General features: G+C 42.7%; 1 protein-coding gene across 4 annotated transcripts in view; it reads left to right on the top strand.

Annotated features, from left to right (window-relative positions):
* Nucleotides 1-18,595, top strand: part of LOC124000459 (myotonin-protein kinase-like) — a 37,212-nt gene that overhangs the window by 16,747 nt on the left and 1,870 nt on the right. The window contains exons 7-14 of one of the 4 annotated variants that reach the window (XM_046306818.1): nucleotides 9,119-9,316; nucleotides 9,811-10,059; nucleotides 13,364-13,443; nucleotides 13,561-13,657; nucleotides 14,072-14,241; nucleotides 14,637-14,734; nucleotides 17,462-17,514; nucleotides 18,166-18,351. In XM_046306818.1, coding sequence (XP_046162774.1) covers nucleotides 9,119-9,316; nucleotides 9,811-10,059; nucleotides 13,364-13,443; nucleotides 13,561-13,657; nucleotides 14,072-14,241; nucleotides 14,637-14,734; nucleotides 17,462-17,514; nucleotides 18,166-18,351 — 1,131 coding nt within the window. Of the gene's footprint in view, nucleotides 1-9,118; nucleotides 9,317-9,810; nucleotides 10,075-13,363; nucleotides 13,444-13,560; nucleotides 13,658-14,071; nucleotides 14,242-14,636; nucleotides 14,735-17,461; nucleotides 17,515-18,165; nucleotides 18,352-18,595 lie in introns of all 4 variants that reach the window. The other 3 variants (XM_046306817.1, XM_046306819.1, XM_046306820.1) reach the window with 3 other exon arrangements.

Below are 18,595 nucleotides of genomic sequence, written 5' to 3'. Positions count from 1 at the left end.
GTCACTGTGCTTCATTTAATAGCAGAACCAAAATGACCTGGATTGCAGTTGAGATTACATTAAAAGTACACGATCAATGCCAGCGATCAATGCCGTTTGAGATTCTGTGCAGATTATTACAGCAATTGTGAAGATCTCTACAGACCTGCAACGACCTATGCATGCTATGTAGAACATGCACGCTTCATATGATTACATAAGAAGACAAGTATAGTTACAGTAACCTCAAAATCTGGCCATGGATGTGTTAAATAACATGGTGTTGTGGTATAGATACAGATAATGTGCCTATCGGCATCTTGTCTGTTGGTTAAAGGGGTTACCTTGGCAAACATGTCAGAGCGGTCATACCTTCCTGTGTGGTGTCTCATATACAACAGGATTTTCCTCCCCATATTGACTGATACCTGATCCTGTGCAGAATACACAGGGTTTCTCCCTCCCCATATTGACTGATACCTGATCCTGGTGCAGAATACACAGGGTTTCTCCCTCCCCATATTGACTGATACCTGATCCTGGTGCAGAATACACAGGGTTTCTCCCTCCCCATATTGACTGATACATATTGACTGATACCTGATCCTGGTGCAGAATACACAGGGTTTCTCCCTCCCCATATTGACTGATACCTGATCCTGGTGCAGAATACACAGGGTTTCTCCCTCCCCATATTGACTGATACCTGATCCTGGTGCAGAATACACAGGGTTTCTCCCTCCCCATATTGACTGATACCTGATCCTGGTGCAGAATACACAGGGTTTCTCCCTCCCCATATTGACTGATACCATTCAATTCAATCATTTCAAAAATAAGAATACAAGTAAAAGTTGTGTCTAGTCAGTGCCAGGTCTCTCTCCATTTTGAGACATCAGTATCAAGCCCGTCTGTCAGCCTGGACGTCTTGCGAGTATCCATTTGTTGGCTCCATAAATGTGTCTGTGAACACATACACATATAGTCACTTTTCTATATTACCAATTACAGTTAGGATTGGTAACGTCTGACACACAAACAGGTATTATGTTGAAGTTTGAACAGGTCAGATAAAACTTTTATGGTTTCCCAATCAAACGGCCAAAGCTAGCATCTGGAAAAAAGCATCTACGGTCCTCTCCATCTGTAGAAATAGTTTGAGTAGAGGCAGAGTTCATCAGTGACACAGCCCGGCGCTTGAGCCCGGCACTTGAGGGCACCAGGCTCTCCTATCATCCATTACGCAAACCTGACTTCCCTCATTACGCGCATCAGTGATATTGGACTCACCTGGGCTCACTCATCACCTGTTATTACCTCCCCTATATTTGTCAGTTCCCCTGCTCTGTTCCCCGCTTCTGCATTGATTGTTTTTGTCTTTGTTTTCTTTTATGCTGACGCTGTTCCTGTCTCGTTCCCTGCCCGTTATATATTAAAAGTCTCGTTCCCTGCCCGTTATATATCAAAAGTCTCGTTCCATGCCCGTTATATATCAAAAGTCTCGTTCCCTGCCCGTTATATATTAAAAGTCTCGTTCCCTGCCCGTTATATATCAAAAGTCTCGTTCCCTGCCCGTTATATATCAAAAGTCTCGTTCCCTGCCCGTTATATATCAAAAGTCTCGTTCCCTGCCCGTTATATATTAAAAGTCTCGTTCCCTGCCAGTTATATATCAAAAGTCTCGTTCCCTGCCCGTTATATATCAAAAGTCTCGTTCCCTGCCCGTTATATATCAAGTCTCGTTCCCTGCCCGTTATATATCAAAAGTCTCGTTCCCTGCCCGTTATATATCAAAAGTCTCGTTCCCTGCCCGTTATATATCAAAAGTCTCGTTCCCTGCCCGTTATATATTAAAAGTCTCGTTCCCTGCCCGTTATATATTAAAAGTCTCGTTCCCTGCCCGTTATATATTAAAAGTCTCGTTCCCTGCCCGTTATATATTAAAAGTCTCGTTCCCTGCCCGTTATATATTAAAAGTCTCGTTCCCTGCCCGTTATATATTAAAAGTCTCGTTCCCTGCCCGTTATATATTAAAAGTCTCGTTCCCTGCCCGTTATATATTAAAAGTCTCGTTCCCTGCCCGTTATATATCAAAAGTCTCGTTCCCTGCCCGTTATATATCAAAAGTCTCGTTCCATGCCCGTTATATATCAAAAGTCTCGTTCCATGCCCGTTATATATCAAAAGTCTCGTTCCCTGCCCGTTATATATCAAAAGTCTCGTTCCATGCCCGTTATATATCAAAAGTCTCGTTCCCTGCCCGTTATATATCAAAAGTCTCGTTCCCTGCCCGTTATATATCAAAAGTCTCGTTCCCTGCCCGTTATATATCAAAAGTCTCGTTCCTGCCCGTTATATATCAAAAGTCTCGTTCCCTGCCCGTTATATATCAAAAGTCTCGTTCCCTGCCCGTTATATATCAAAAGTCTCGTTCCCTGCCCGTTATATATCAAAAGTCTCGTTCCCTGCCCGTTATATATCAAAAGTCTCGTTCCCTGCCCGTTATATATCAAAAGTCTCGTTCCCTGCCCGTTATATATCAAAAGTCTCGTTCCCTGCCCGTTATATATCAAAAGTCTCGTTCCTGCCCGTTATATATCAAAAGTCTCGTTCCCTGCCCGTTATATATCAAAAGTCTCGTTCCCTGCCCGTTATATATCAAAAGTCTCGTTCCCTGCCCGTTATATATCAAAAGTCTCGTTCCCTGCCCGTTATATATCAAAAGTCTCGTTCCCTGCCCGTTATATATCAAAAGTCTCGTTCCCTGCCCGTTATATATCAAAAGTCTCGTTCCCTGCCCGTTATATATCAAAAGTCTCGTTCCCTGCCCGTTATATATCAAAAGTCTCGTTCCCTGCCCGTTATATATCAAAAGTCTCGTTCCCTGCCCGTTATATATCAAAAGTCTCGTTCCCTGCCCGTTATATATCAAAAGTCTCGTTCCATGCCCGTTATATATCAAAAGTCTCGTTCCCTGCCCGTTATATATCAAAAGTCTCGTTCCCTGCCCGTTATATATCAAAAGTCTCGTTCCCTGCCCGTTATATATCAAAAGTCTCGTTCCCTGCCCGTTATATATTAAAAGTCTCGTTCCCTGCCCGTTATATATTAAAAGTCTCGTTCCCTGCCCGTTATATATTAAAAGTCTCGTTCCCTGCCCGTTATATATTAAAAGTCTCGTTCCATGCCCGTTTTATATATTAAGTCTCGTTCCCTGCCCGTTATATATTAAGTAATAATAATAATAATAATATATGCCATTTAGCAGACGCTTTTATCCAAAGCGACTTACAGTCATGTGTGCATACATTCTACGTATGGGTGGTCCCGGGGATCGAACCCACTACCCTGGCGTTACAAGCGCCATGCTCTACCAACTGAGCTACACAGTCTCGTTCCATGCCCATACACAGTCTCGTTCCATGCCCGTTATATATTAAAGGTTTGACTCCCCGTACCTGCTTCGTCTCTCCAGTGTCAACTCATATGCTGGAAAGGATGTTGCAAATACTGGACATTTCTGCTGTACTGTGTTATTAGTAATCACCTTTAGTCCCACATTGTGAAAGTGCCTGGTCTTTCTCCATTCAGAGATGTCAGTATCAAGCCTGTCTGTTGGTCAGGACTCCATCACATCATCTTGCAAGTCTCCAAGTACTGGCTGATAGATGCATCTATGAACATTACATTTACATTTACATTTAAGTCATTTAGCAGACGCTCTTATCCAGAGCGACTTACAAATTGGACATACACACAGTCACTGTTCTATTACCAATGGCAGTCAGGATAGGTGAAATCTGACAAACATATGCTATGTTGAAGTTTGAACAGGTCAGTCTAAACAAACCTAATTCTGTTCTCACCATCGATCACCTTTAGTGAGCAGGCAGGAGGTGAGGCTGGAGGTAAGGTCTTTGCTAGTGCCCCATTAATGGGCATGGCAGCTCAGATCAGCTCCTGGCCCCTCATTATTTTAATTTAACAAAAACGTAACATTTAACTAGGCAAATTCTTATTTACAATGATGGCCTACACCTGCCAAACCCAAACGACGCTGGGCCAATTGTACGCAGCCCTTATGGGACTCCCAAATCACAGCCGGTTGTGATACAGCCTGGAATCAAACCAGTGTATCTGTAGTGACACCTCAAGCACTGAGATGCAGTGCCTTAGACCGCTGCGCCACTCGGGAGCCCGAGATTAAAGATACTGCTCGGTCACACAAACACACGCACAAAGCACTGATTGGATTATCAACGGTGGTTATGATTCAAATGGTGGAACCAACCTGATTGCTGAGCTCCCTTTCTATTTCACCTCAGATATCATTTGAAATAGAATGGTAAACGTAGCAATCGGGCTGGTTCACCAGGCTGAGTCATGAAGGTGAATTGGGACAAATCTCGGAACGATTTTGACCTTTGACCAAGTCAAATGTCACCAACCTGATTCAAGTGTCTGCCCTGCTTACAGCGAGGGCATGTCTGCACGATGCTGAGGGTCCCTTGCTGATCTTCTCTATGTTGCATGTTCGGCTGCAAAATTGACATCTCTCAAACAACTGCAGCAGGCATTCTTCATAAACAATTGACTTTCTCATCTTATGAGGTGGTGTTGACTGAGAGGTCCTGTGACAGGGGGATACAATAGACAGCCAAGTGGTAAATTGCATGGTACTATAAAGAAAGGACAATGCTTTTTGATAACACTTCACAACCAAAATGATTCTACCCACTATACATTTCACATCAGGGGACCCAGACCATCCTTGATTCAGCTCAAAAATAGATGTCTATAATTGGTTCAGATTTGGTCTGGTCTGGGACATCTATGTTCACAGGTTTGGACAGGACAGTACAGCTCAGTAGAGTAGAGCACAGTAGAGTACTCTGATTAGGTATAGAAGTAGGCCTAGGCTTCCTGGCCTGCGCATAGATGTAGAACTATAAATGTGCCCATTTGGGGATCTGATACAATTTCTGATTGTCTTGACTCATCATCACTGTGTTTTTTAATATATTATTTCACCTTTATTTAACCAGGTAGGCCAGTTGAGAACAAGTTCTCATTTACAACTGCGACCTGGCCAAGATAAAGCAAAGCAGTGCGACAACAACACAGGAGTAACACAAACAAACGTACAGTCAATAACACAATAGAAAAAATCTTCTCAAAGTCGTTTTCTATTCGCCTCAAACAGCAAGTAAACAACGTCTGTTTCTACATCCATTGAGAATGAAAATAGTTTGCCTACTAGCTTTCTCCCTTTCGATAACCACTCAGCATGTAATGCTCTGCTCTGGTGGAAACACCATAAAATAGGCCTACCTGATTACTTCTTATACCTTGCACAAATATCCTACAGCTGTCTCTGTCTGTCTGGAGCTCACTGGTGCAGGACACTGAGGGCCCAGAATATTTTATACAATGTTGCAAGTTTGCTGGCACGGTCAGGCTGGACCAAGTTCATAGTTGATATAATGTTTTAAGTTCCTTGCAGACTGGCCATGCGTAGCCAGTGTGATTCATAGGATATTTATTTTTCATCTGGATATTTTCGACCTGCAGGCTGCAATGTTTTTATTTGTTGGTTAATGAAGGCTATTTTTAAATATTGGCAATGGCAATAGAAGTTACTTTTAGATGTGTCACTTTCATTTAGGTAGCGTTTTGTTTCACCACATTACATTGATTTTGAGATATGAAGACTTTATTAGAAATAAAAATGAAACTGTTCCACAAACATGTGCATATGAAAATCATAACTGGCATGCAGATCAGTAGAAATGGTATGATAACTTGGCACTCCAAATGGAAAAGCTTGCTCACAGCTGGTGTAGTCTATTACCGGCAACTTTTAGGAGCCTAATGGCGGAATCTGCGAAACTGGGAGGAGGTGGGTTGGAACAGGTTTTTTTTCTTCTGGATAGGCTATATTAATCACTGTCTCCCTCTTTAGTCATTTTTAATATCAGTGCTTAAAGCATCAGACAAGTTCAGTAGCCTACATATAGTTGATTTTATTCAAACATAGGGTGTTTATATTATAGAAAAATACACATTTAAAAATGTCAACCAATCATTGGTCGAAAGAACAGATGACTCTCGGTTGACCAAGATTTTTTGGGGGTCATTCAGCAGCTCTTATCCAGAGTGACTTACACTCAGTGCATTCAACTAAGGTAGATAAACAACAACATATCACAGTCAAAGCAAGAAAACAAAAAGCATCTGTAACCATTACTTAGAATGTTATTGTAGCTGAAGTGGTCTGTTGGTTTATTCTGTATGTTGGAGTACTTTGAACATCATCACTGCACCGGGGCCTCCCACTCCTCTGTTCTGTGAGGGGAGTAGTACATAGCGTTGTACGAGATCTTCAGTTTCTTGCATGGAATAGCCTTCATTTCTCAAAACAAGAATAAATTGACAAGTTCAGAAGAAATGTCTTTTTTTCTGGCCATTTTGAGCCTGAAATCAAATGCTGATGCTCCAGATACTCAACTCGTCTAAAGAAGGCCAGTTTTATTGCTTCTTTTATTTAGGACAACAGTTTCAGCTGTGCTAACATAATTGTAAAAAGGGTTTTCTAATAATCAATTAGCCTTTTAAAATTCTAAACTTGGATTAGCTAACACAACGTGCCATTGGAACACAGGAGTGATGGTTGCTGATAATGGGCCTCTGTACGCCTATGTAGATATTCCAGCTACAAAAGTCATTTACAACATTAACAATGTCTACACTGTATTTCTGAAAAATTGTATGTTATTTTAATGGACCAAAAATGTACTTTTCTTTCAAAAGAAAGACATTTCTAAGTGACCCCAAAACATTTATATATATATATATATATATTTTTTTTTTTTTTTACAATTAAACAATCATGAAAATATGACACAGATAATGCCTTGTTATTCCTTCCACCTACACAAAACACAATGCTACATGGGGACACATTGTGCAAAACACTTCCCTCCCCATCACAGGAACACACCCCTCCCTCCCCTCTACCGGTATTAGCTTCCCTGACTAACAAAAAACAACAAACAGAATGACCTTCACATTCCATGCTAGAAAATAAATTATTCAACACAAAAACAAATAATAATAATACATTAATGAGGAAAGTAGTAATGAGGCAGGTAAGGTGACGTCTCTAGAAACTGCTGAAAGTCCCCCCAGACATCAGTAAATTCAAAGGGTTTATTACGTAAATTGTATGTTATTTTTTCAGATGGAATATAGGAAGATAGTTCTTTTAGCCACATCTGCTTGCTTGGCGGAGTGTCACTCTTCCATATAATAGCTGTGCATTTATTGGCTGCAGTGACTGCCAATTTAATGAATCTGGTTTGGCTACAAATATTAACTTGTAGAACACAATCATCTCCAAGAAGAATAAGGGAAGGATCTAGTGGTACCGTCATATTAGTGACCTGTGATAAGATCTGAATAATGTCTTTTCAATAATTGCTTAGTTCAGGGAAGGACAAAAACATCTGCATAATTATTCCCACTGCCGTTTTACACTTTGGGAAAAATGGTGAATATTTAGAATGAATCTTATACAGTCCCTCTATAAAGTAGACCCTATGTAAAATATTGAATTGCATCAACTTGTGACTTGTGTTAAATAAAAGATGATGAGCATCTAAAGAGAGCTTTCCCCATTTCTCATCTTCAAAAATGAGACCATGGTCATCATGCCACTTCATGCAAGCATTGAGGTTCATCGTTCCCCAACAGAGTTTGAAGACCAGAGTACATCTTGGAAATGAAACCCTTTACCCCTTTCCTTTCCAGCCACAGTTTATCAGTTTTAGGTTTACTCATGGGCTGAATCTTACCTCCCTGCTGAGTGGCAATGTAATGCCTAACCTGTAGGTACTTGAAGAAATGCGTTTGAGGTAACTGAAAATGAGATGCCAGTTGTTGAAAGGATAGTAGTTCACCTTCTCTGTAGAGATTGACAAATGGTTTAATTCCTTTGTTGAACCAAGAAAATGTAATACCATCTCTCAGGGCTTTGGGTAAGATGGTGACCCCTAACTTTTTTATGGTAGTGTATTTTCAACGTCAGGAAAAGACGTCTTCTAAACGTTCATTCAGCACCTGAAGTGTACTTGATGTCGACGTCTGAAAAATAACTTCTAAAAGACATATTTCTAACGTAATTTTTGGTACTACTTGTATCTGCTTGGCTGGTTAATGAACCTACTAGTTAATTTTTTAAATAAAACTTTTCACATAACCGTTGTTGATGAAGCCGTCTGTGCCATCAATGCAGTAACTCTGGTCAAGCTAATTCTTTGCTTTACATTGTACACTGACTGTAGCTCCAGATTGGATTAGATTCAGGCCGATGACACCGTTACGGTTCATTTTGTTGCTCCTAGTTCCCTGTATTTGTCATACATGAGTTAGCTACCACTATACAGTAGCTGCATCCATTATTTAGGTTTGCCCTAGACAATACAGAATACTTTAATGAGCTACAAAGTAACTTTCAAATCCGACTTGTAAGCTAACGTTAGCTAGCCTGTAGCTAGCTAGCCTGCCACACTAGCATTACCCAGTATAGATACTTTTTAGCTTGTGTTGCCTACCACTTCACGGTTGAGCCGTTGTTGCTCCTAGACGTTTCCACTTCACAATAACAGCACTTACAGTTGATCGGGGCAGCAAGGTTTATCTATTTGGACATAATTCTGTGGTTGAAATTCCATCCTCAAATATTTTTTTTTCAAATCAAATATATTTTCCACATGGAATCTACGTCACAGTACGTTAACAAAACACATTGAGATAATGTTTATTCAACCAGTTTGTGCCCAGTGGGAAGGCTGTGTTAGCCCTATGAACTAAAGCCAAGGCTCAGGGAGCTAAAGCAAGTCTTTAGGGCTCAGGTAGGGTTACTTACTCACTAAACCACGTCGGTGACACAAAGGTGTACTCCTCTGTGTGTTATAGTGTGACAGTGTGTGACTTCTGTTGCTACTAATGAGTTAGAACTACTACTTTCTGTGAGGGAAGTTTTCTCTCTTCTATAAGGTGAACGTATTGCATCCCAAGGATAGAATCCTACTTTTGTCAATGCATTTGTGTGTGTTGACATGTCACTGTGCATTTGCAGGTGCACTCGTCCTTGGCAGTAGGCACACCCGACTACCTGTCCCCAGAGATCCTGCGTGCGGTGGAGGGAGGGGGAGGCTATGGCCCTGAGTGTGACTGGTGGGCCCTGGGGGTCTGTGCCTACGAGATGCTGCAGGGGACCACGCCCTTCTACGCAGAGTCCATCTCGGAGACCTATGTCAAGATCATGAACTTCCAGGTATGATGGCGACTGAGAGAAGGTCACTTCACACATTGAACAGGAGAACATGTTGAAGAGTCATCAGAAAATGTACATATGTATCTGTACATATCGGTGCCAAGAGTGGTGGGAAATCAGAGGAGGGAGAGATGTTTAAAAATAGCTAATATTCAATAGGGCTCAATCCCAAATCGACCCCTAAGCCCTACACTCTATGCACTTGTGGAGATCTTAGATCATTTGATTAGTATAAGCAATATTGTGAAACTTCCACCTAGCTTCCACTTATCAGAGGACAAGGTAGATCTATTACGATATTGCTTACACCTGTCAATCCAATCAGGTGCGTAGAGGTCGATTTGGGATTTGGCCATAGTAATCTTTGTAACCATCTTCTTATACATCTGCAAAGACTGCAAAAATGTATATATTGAGCTCAAACCTAAAGAATTGTGAAGAAGAGCTGCAAGCTTGAATTACAGTATAAGGAACTAACCATTATGTCCCTCCAGGAGCACTTTGAGTTCCCACAGTCTGGCCCCGAGGTTTCAAACATGGCCCGTTCCCTCATCATGGGGCTGATCTGTGAGAGGGAGAATCGTATGGGGGCTGGGGGCTCTGGGGACTTCAGGGGCCATCCTTTCTTCTGTGGACTAGATTGGGGCTCCCTGCATGAACTTCCAGCACCCTTCGAACCTGAAGTCTCCAACGCCACTGACACCTCCAACTTTGATGTGTTGGACGACTGCCTCAGTGAAATGGTATTAATCCGAAAAGCCAGTATACAATCTATATACAATCCATTCAAACGTAAAGGGGCCTAATATAGAGCAACTTCCATAGAGTTACGTAAGACATTTTTTTCCAAGTAGACTAAAACAAAAAGTAATAATAAAAACATAACACAATAAGAATAACGAGGCTATATACAACTAAGGCACCGGTACCTAGTCAATGTGAGCGGGTACAGGTTAGTTGAGGTAATTTGTAAACAGCGAGTAGCAGCAGTGTACAAAAGGTCAATGTAAATTGTCCAGTGGCAATTTTATTAATTGTTCAGCAGTCTTAAGGCTTGGGGGTAGAAGCTGTTGAGGAGCCTCTTGGTCCTAGACTTGGCGCTCCTGTATAGCTTGCTGTGCAGTAGCAGAGAAAACAGTCTACAACGTGGGTGACTGGAATCGCTGACAATTTTATGGACTTGCCTCTGACACCGCCTATTATCTAGGTCCTGGATGGAAGGAAGCTTGGCCCAAATGATGTACTGGGCTGTTCGCACTACCCTCTATAGCGCCTTACTGTCAGATGCCGAGCAGTTGCCATACAAGGGGTGATGCAACCGGTCAGAATGCTCTCGATGGTGCAGCTGTAAAACCTTTTGTGGATCTGGGGACCCATGCCAAATCTTTTCAGTCTCCTGAGGGGGAAAAGGTTTTGTCGTGCCTTCTTCATGGCTGTCTTTGTATGTTTGGACGATGATAGTTCATTGGTGGGAAGGAACTTGAAGCTCTCAATCCGCTCCACTACAGCCCCGCCGATGTTAATGGCGGCCTGTTCGGCCCGCCTTTTCCTGTAGTCCATGATCATCTCCTTAGTCTTCTCCACATTGAGGGAGAGGATGTTGTCCTGGCACCACACTTCCAGTTCTCTGACCTCGTCCTTGTAGTCGTCTCATCGTTGTCGGTGATCAGGCCTAACACTGTTGTGTCGTCAGCAAACTTAATGATGGTGTTGGAGTCGTGTTTGGCCATCCAGTCGTGAGGAGCAGGGAGTACATGAGGGGACTAAATGCATACCAGAGGAGCCCCATTGTTAAGGATCAGCGTGACAGACGTGTTGTTGCCTACTCTTACCACCTGGGGGTGTCCCGTCAGGAAGTCCAAGATCCAGTTGCAGAGGGAGGTGTTTAGTCCCAGAGTCCTTAGCTTAGTGATGAACTTTGTGGGCACTCTGGTATTGAACGCTGAGCGTAGTCAATGAACAGCATTCTCACATAGGTGTTCCTTTTGTTCAGGTGAGAAAGGGCAGTGTGGAGTGCAATTAAGATTGCATCATCTGTGTATCTGTTTGGGCGGTACGCAAATTGGAGTGGGTCTAGGGTGTCCGGGAGGATACTGTGGTGCCTTTCAAAGCATTTAGGCAGGTTACCTTTGCTTCCTTGGGCACAGAGACTGTGGTGGTCTGCTTGAAAGAGGTAGGTATTACAGACTTGGTCAGGGAGAGGTTGAAAATGTCAGTGAAGACACTTGCCAGTTCTTCTGCGCATGCTTTGAGTACACGTCCTGGTAATCTGTCTGGCCCAGCGGCTTTGTGAATGTTGACCGGTTTAAAGGGTTTGTTCAAATCGGTTACTAATAGCGTTACCACACAGTCATCCAGAACAACTGGTACTCTCATGCATGCTTCAGTGTTGCTTGCCTAGAAGCAAGCATAAAAGGCATTTAGCACGTCTGGTAGGCTTACGTCACTGGGCAGCTCGCGTCTGGGTTTCCCTTTGTAGTCCGTAATAGTTTTCAAGCCCTGCAACATCTGTTGAGCGTCAAAGCCGGTGTAGTAGGATTCAATCTTAGTCCTATATTGACGCCTTTCTTGTTTGGTGGTTTATCTGCGGGCATAGCGGCATTTCTTATAAGCATCCGGATTAGTATCCCACTCCTTGAATGTGGCAGCTCTAGCCTTTCGCTTGATGCAGATGTTGCCTGTAATCCATGGCTTCTGGTTGGGATATGTATGTACAGTCAGTGTGGGGACGACGTCGTCGATGCACTTATTGATGAAGCCGATGACTGAGGTGGTGTACTCCTCTATGCCATTTGATGAATCCCAGAACATATTCTAGTCTGTGCTAGCAAAACAGCCCTGTAGTGTAGCATCTGTGTCATCTGACCACTTCCACATTGAGCGAGTCACAGATACTTCCTGCTTTAGATTTTGCTCATAAGCAAGAGTCAAGAGGATAGAATTATGGTCAGATTTGCCAAATAGAGGGCGGGGGAGCTTTGTACGCGTCTCTGTGTGTGGAGTAAAGGTGGTCTAGGATTTGTTTTCCTCTGCTTGCACATATGACATGCTAGTAAAATTTAGTAAAACTCATTTAAGTTTGCTGCATTACAGTCCCCGGCCACTAAGAGCGCCGCACCTGGGTGAGCATTTTCTTCTTTGATTATGGCCTTATAGAGTTGGTTTAGAGTTGGTTTAGTGCCAGCTACGTTCTGTGGTGGTAAATAGACAGCCAGGAATAATATAGATGAGAAATCTCTTGGTAGATAGTGTGGTCTGGCTCCAATATGACATGGCTCCAGAAGCAAGCCTAAGAAGGGACCTTAGACAACGTATAATGTTAATTCCATGCCAGCATAGGTGGAAAATATTTGACATGATTTTTACATTTGTATCACAAAGCTGTCATCAAGGCAAAGTGTGACTACTTTGAAGAATCTCCCATATAAAATATATTTTGATTTGTTTAACACTTTTTTTGGTTACTACATGATTCCATGTGTTATTTCATATTTGTGATGTCTTCACTATTATTCTACAATGTAGAAAATAGTAAAAATAAAGAAAAACCCTAGAATGAGTAGGTGTGCCCAAACTTTTGCCTGGTACTGTACATAGGAATAGACATTATACAGTAGGTCATTAACCAATCACAGCACTCCTTTAGAATTTCACATTCAGCTAAACATTCAGCTATTTGAATCAGCTGTGTAATGCTAAGGCAAAAACCAAAATATACACCCGGGGAGGAAGGTGGGGGGGGCAGGACTGAATTTGATCACACTATAAAGAGTGTAATGACACCAAGATAATGTCTGTATCATGTAGTTTACGGATCATAACGTCTTACAGGAGGTGTGTATACGCCTTAAAAGTGCCTTAAATGGTTTGTGATACAAATGTATAAGAGCATGTCAAACATCCTTCCCCCCAATGAAGTTTCTATGTGAGAATTGCCATAACAATCTGAGATGCCAAGAATATTATCCGTCTGCGCTGGCATGGAATTGACCATACCTGACATGCATATAAAGCACACTAGATGTAATGCTGTCTTTTGTCCTGCAGGAAACACTGAGTGACGTGATGGACAGGGCCCCTATCGGTGTTCACCTGGCTTTCGTTGGCTACTCCTACACAGCTACAAGGTCACATTCATATCATATACTGTCTCAGTATAAACGGCCCTCAAATTAATGGGGTATCATACAAAACTGTGTCAAAACAGTTTTGTTTGTTTCCACCAATTTCTCAATCTCTTACAGACAGACAGGTGCCTTGGACCGCAGTTGTGACATCATGATGGAGATTGACCACCAGCGGCATCAAGGGTTGCCAAGCCTCAATTTCCAGGACAAGCTGGTAGGTTGACTATCCACACTAGAGACTAGCTGAGATGAGTTGTAATAGTCAAAACTAAACTAAATACTAACCACTAGCTAGGCTAGTTAAGTCAATTTGAGTGGTCTCATGTAGCCAATACAGAATCGCTAGCTAGTTAGCTGTAGCTCTGTTACACATGTAGATGTCAGTTTGTTTATTCAGGAATACTAACTGTTATAGTTAACCTCATCTCAAGTGTGCCAGTCAGTTGTGACTAAATGCTTAGTGCTTCTTGAGCTAGCTGCATCTTGAATGTCTGATGTGTTCTGTGGCATGCATCAGAGTTAGGCATGTAAGAGATATTAACGGCTACGTTCTTTTCGGGGAACTGATATGTTTACCTTTACCATGTCGTGTATTTCTGACACTGAGTGGGGTGGTGTGGGCTTTCAGAGTCAGATGTGGCAGCTCAGAGATGCTCTGACATCAACTGACAGCCTGCCTGCCCTTCTTGAGCTCCCCCTAGCCTTGGAGCAGGGTACTGCAGAGTCCACTCACACCACGATAGAGGAGGACGAGGAGGAGACAGACCAGAATTCAGGACTTGATGAGGACCTGCACAGGTTAGATGAACCCTGAGTGCAGACAGACAGACAGACAGACAGACAGACAGACAGACAGACAGACAGACAGACAGACAGACAGACAGACAGACAGACAGACAGACAGACAGACAGACAGACAGACAGACAGACAGACAGACAGACAGACAGACAGACAGACAGACAGACAGACAGACAGACAGACAGACAGACAGACAGACAGACAGACAGACAGACAGACACGTTGATAAGGGGCATTTATTGCAGTATTGCTCTACTGCTAAAAATGGGCCTCCCTCATCTAGGTAATGTACATGTATGTTATAGAGGTATCCATAATGTCATGATGTAATTTGATATTTAGGTAAATATTCATAGCCAATACCAGAGCTGACCGTATCCACATATCTCTATAGACGGCTACATGAGGCAGAGAAGAGGAATGGAGATCTGGAGAAAGAGATGGAGAGTCTAAGGGTGGAGATCGGGGGCCTGAAGTCCTCCAAGGAGACAGGCAAGAGACCCAGCACTCATCCCTCCTCATCTCTTCTTTAAAAAAAAAATACCTGAATCATTGCCTGTTCTATCATCCTTCCTTGGGTTTCTGTTCCATCCATTTAACAGATCATTTTGAACTGTGGCCTCTCTCGTCAAGTTCAGTAAGATAAGGTCTGGCTTGTGTTTAAGGCACACAACTGAAAAAGTTTTAAATCGTTTTGCAACGGAAACTAAAATGAACATTTATTTTCCAACTAGTCCCCCCCTTTTTCAGTAAGTTCTCTTACATTTGATGTGTACAGCATTAACTCCTCCTATAGAACATCTATTGGATATAGCATCTCTTCACAAGCAGCAGTGTCAAATATCAAGACAAATGTGAGATGGTTTGGAATTCCAGACCATATGAGCCACATACTGTGAAAAAAGAGTGTTGCATCGCAGGAGCAGCATCTGCTTATGTTGGAACCTTTGGCCAGAACAAAACGATAAATATCCCCTCTAAAAATAGGTCTGGTATGCAGTCATTGACCCTCCCTGACAATAAATCAATACAGCATTGTGAGCTTTTATAAAGAAGCAGTGTTAGGGGGTCTTCCTCCTCTCCGGGGAAGGTTTCTAATGGATGGATGGCTGGTGGGGCAGACCTTTGGTGGGGCAGGTGTTCAATGTGGAAAAAGCCCCCCCCCCCCCCCCACACACACACACACACACACGAAGAGGTGACATAATTCCATTCATAAAAAATAGTTTTCTTCTGCTCCTGTAGCCAAGTTCTCCAATATTTTTAACCCATCACATATTGTAGGCTAAGCAAGCTAGAACCACCACAGTAGCTCTCGAAAACTAGCTCTCGAAAACTCTAGGTGGTATTCTGCCTTCTCCTTACAGTTTTCAGCAATTAGCTTCGCCCAAGACTGCCTCGTGTGAACTACAATCCCAACGCTGTATAGAAACGTCAAATAATAATCACTTGCGATGTGGCTTTCGAAACATATGGCCCTTATCTTTCATCAGCATGAAATAATCCTGCAAATAAAACAGAGGTGTTCAAAGTGTAGTATCTGGGATCGACATCTGTTTATATTAGTTACTGTGCTGTTACTAAGCAGTAATGTATTACGGCAGTGTTACGTTACTACACCTAATAGGAAATGCACATGCACACTATTTTGCCGGGAACTGTAGAGCACGAGTGGTTTTGACTAAACGAAAACTAACTGTACTCCCGTCTCCTGCCTGGCCATTTCTCCACAACACACATATTACAGTGGTGACGAGGTGATTGAACTTATTAAACGGACATTGCTTGAAGGGATGAATGTTGCGTGAGTAATGAATGTTGCGTGAGTAATGAAACTCAAAATAATTATGTAATTTGTCAGTTATTTTTTTATTTTCTTTCGCCAGTGGAAAAGGCTAAGCACTGCTAGCAGGTTCTCCCACTTAAAAAGATGAGAGGCCTGTAATTTTCATCATAGGTACAGTTCAACTATGACAGACAAAATGAGAAAAAAAAATCCAGAAAATCACATTGTAGGATTTTTTTATGAATTTATTTGCAAATTATGGTGGAAAATAAGTATTTGGTCAATAACAAAAGATTATATCAATACTTTGTTATATACCCTTTGTTGGCAATGACAGAGGTCAAACATTTTCTGTAAGTCTTCACAAGGTTTTCACACACTGTTGCTGGTATTTTGGCCCATTCCTCCACCAAACTTTACAGTTGGCACTATGCATTGGGGCAGGTAGCGTTTTCCTGGCATCCACCAAACCCAGATTCGTCCGTCGGACTGCCAGATGAAGCATGATTCATCACTCCAGAGAACGCATTTCCACTGCTCCAGAATCTAATGGCGGCAAGCTTTTAACCACTCCAGCCTACGCTGGGCATTACGCATTGTGATCTTAGACTTGTGTGCCACTCGGCCATTGAAACCCAATTTCATGAAGCTCCTGACGAAAGGTTATTGTGTTTTCAGAGACAGTTTGGAACTGGGTAGTGAGTGCTGCAACCAAGGACAGACAATTTTATGCGCAACGCGCTTCAGCACCCGGCTGCCCTGTTCTGTGAGCTTGTGTGACCTACCACTTCGCGGCTGAGCCATTGTTGCTCCTAAACGTTTCCACATCACAACAACAGCACTTACAGCCCGATCAATCAATATTTATAAGGAGCCATATGTCGGTGTTCGTAGGGTGAAACTAAACCAGCATTTCCGCACTAGGAATTAAGTCAAAAGTGTGACAGCAACTTCCTCTGCAGGGGCCCTTTAAGGTTTTCAAGAAATATGTACGGTACCTTTTTAAGGTTTTCAAGAAATACTGGCAATCCCTCTCACCCTTTCCAATCCCTTCATTTTCATCACTGTCTCTCTCTCCCGCTCACTTTCACACACCGATTCACTCACGCAATCACTCCTGCTGAAATGGTTATTGTTGTCTTTTTCACATGGATGGCAAAGTCAGCTGGCTCATCAGCCGTGCTCCCACCCAAAACAGTCACCTGCAGCAGTGGCGCTACATAGTCCTTTGCCGCCATGTCCAGTAGGCAAACGTTGTGGAATGTTGCAGATAGAAATGTCATGAATAGAGCTGACACGATACAGCTAATCCCCAATTCTGGGTGACAGACAACCATATCTGTTCTATAACGTTCCTGTAACGTTTCATCATCCTGAACAGGCCCCTGCTGTCTTGCGCTGTTCTAATATACCTCTCTCTTCTCCAATCACAGAACCGCGTGTCTGCCCGTCGTCTCTTTCTCTGCCTGCCCACTGTCTGGACAATGTAAGCCTTACTTACGCTGTCACTCTTTCTCTCTCTCTCTCTCTCTCTCTCTCTCTCTCTCTCTCTCTCTCTCTCTCTCTCACTCTCTCTCTCTCTCTCTCTCTCTCTCCCCTCTGAGATTATCAAAGGCTTTATGAGGGCATACAAAACACATGTTTGGCTCTCTGCTCTGTCAGTTTGGAAACGTCTTGTTTTATCAAGTAATATTAGCCTTGTTTTCCGGTATATACAGAGAATGTGTGTACATTTTCATGAGGATATAGAGGTAAAGTAAAGAGAAGAAAACAAGCTCTTTCCTCCCTCACAATCGACACCAACCCCTATTTATGCTCCTGCAATGTATCCCACTTTATTTGGATGGTCCTCTATAGATGGTTGATACAATTTTCTGGTCTGTAACCCTTTGATGGTGTTCGGGGTAGGGTGAGATTGGATAAATGTGGCCTGTAAACCATCTGTAGGGTACTATCCAAATAAAATGTTACAAATGCAGTCTTATTTGCGCGCGTCACAGCACAGCATGCCACACTCGCCTGGGGAAAAATATTTTGCTGCATTCAATTGAATTTACCAATGCCACGTGTCTTCATCATCCCCAGGGAAATAACCATTTATTTTGTGTCTGCTTTCCTTTCACGGATTTTGTCCCAGACGAGTGCGGCATGCTGTGCTGTGCTGTGCTGTGACTCGCACACAAAAAAAGGCTGCATCTATACCACGGCCTGCAATCCTGTTCAGTGGCTGACTGTGAGTGTGTTTCAGGGAAAAAGATCACCCCCTGCCTGTCACTACCCGCTGGTGATCCCTCTCCACCGCCACCTGCTGCTCTTCCACAGGGTAGGAAATGGCAACATCTACATGGGGACTAGAAACAATGCTTCCATCCTAAATTATACCCTATTCCCTATTTAGTGTGCTACTTTTGACCAGGACCAATAGGGGTCTGGTCAAATGTAGTGCACTATATAGGAAATAGGGTGCCATTTGGGACACACCTGGTGTAAATCTTTAGAGTGATATATGCTTGATGAAAAAATGACTTATTTTCTCTTGTTTCCTCTTCATGTTCTCTATCCCTCCC

The sequence above is a fragment of the Oncorhynchus gorbuscha genome, linkage group LG16 (genome assembly GCF_021184085.1).
Source record: "Oncorhynchus gorbuscha isolate QuinsamMale2020 ecotype Even-year linkage group LG16, OgorEven_v1.0, whole genome shotgun sequence".
Classification (NCBI taxonomy): Eukaryota; Metazoa; Chordata; class Actinopteri; order Salmoniformes; family Salmonidae; genus Oncorhynchus; species Oncorhynchus gorbuscha.
Note: the sequence above shows the minus strand (reverse complement) of the source record. Positions and strands in the feature narration are given on the sequence as shown.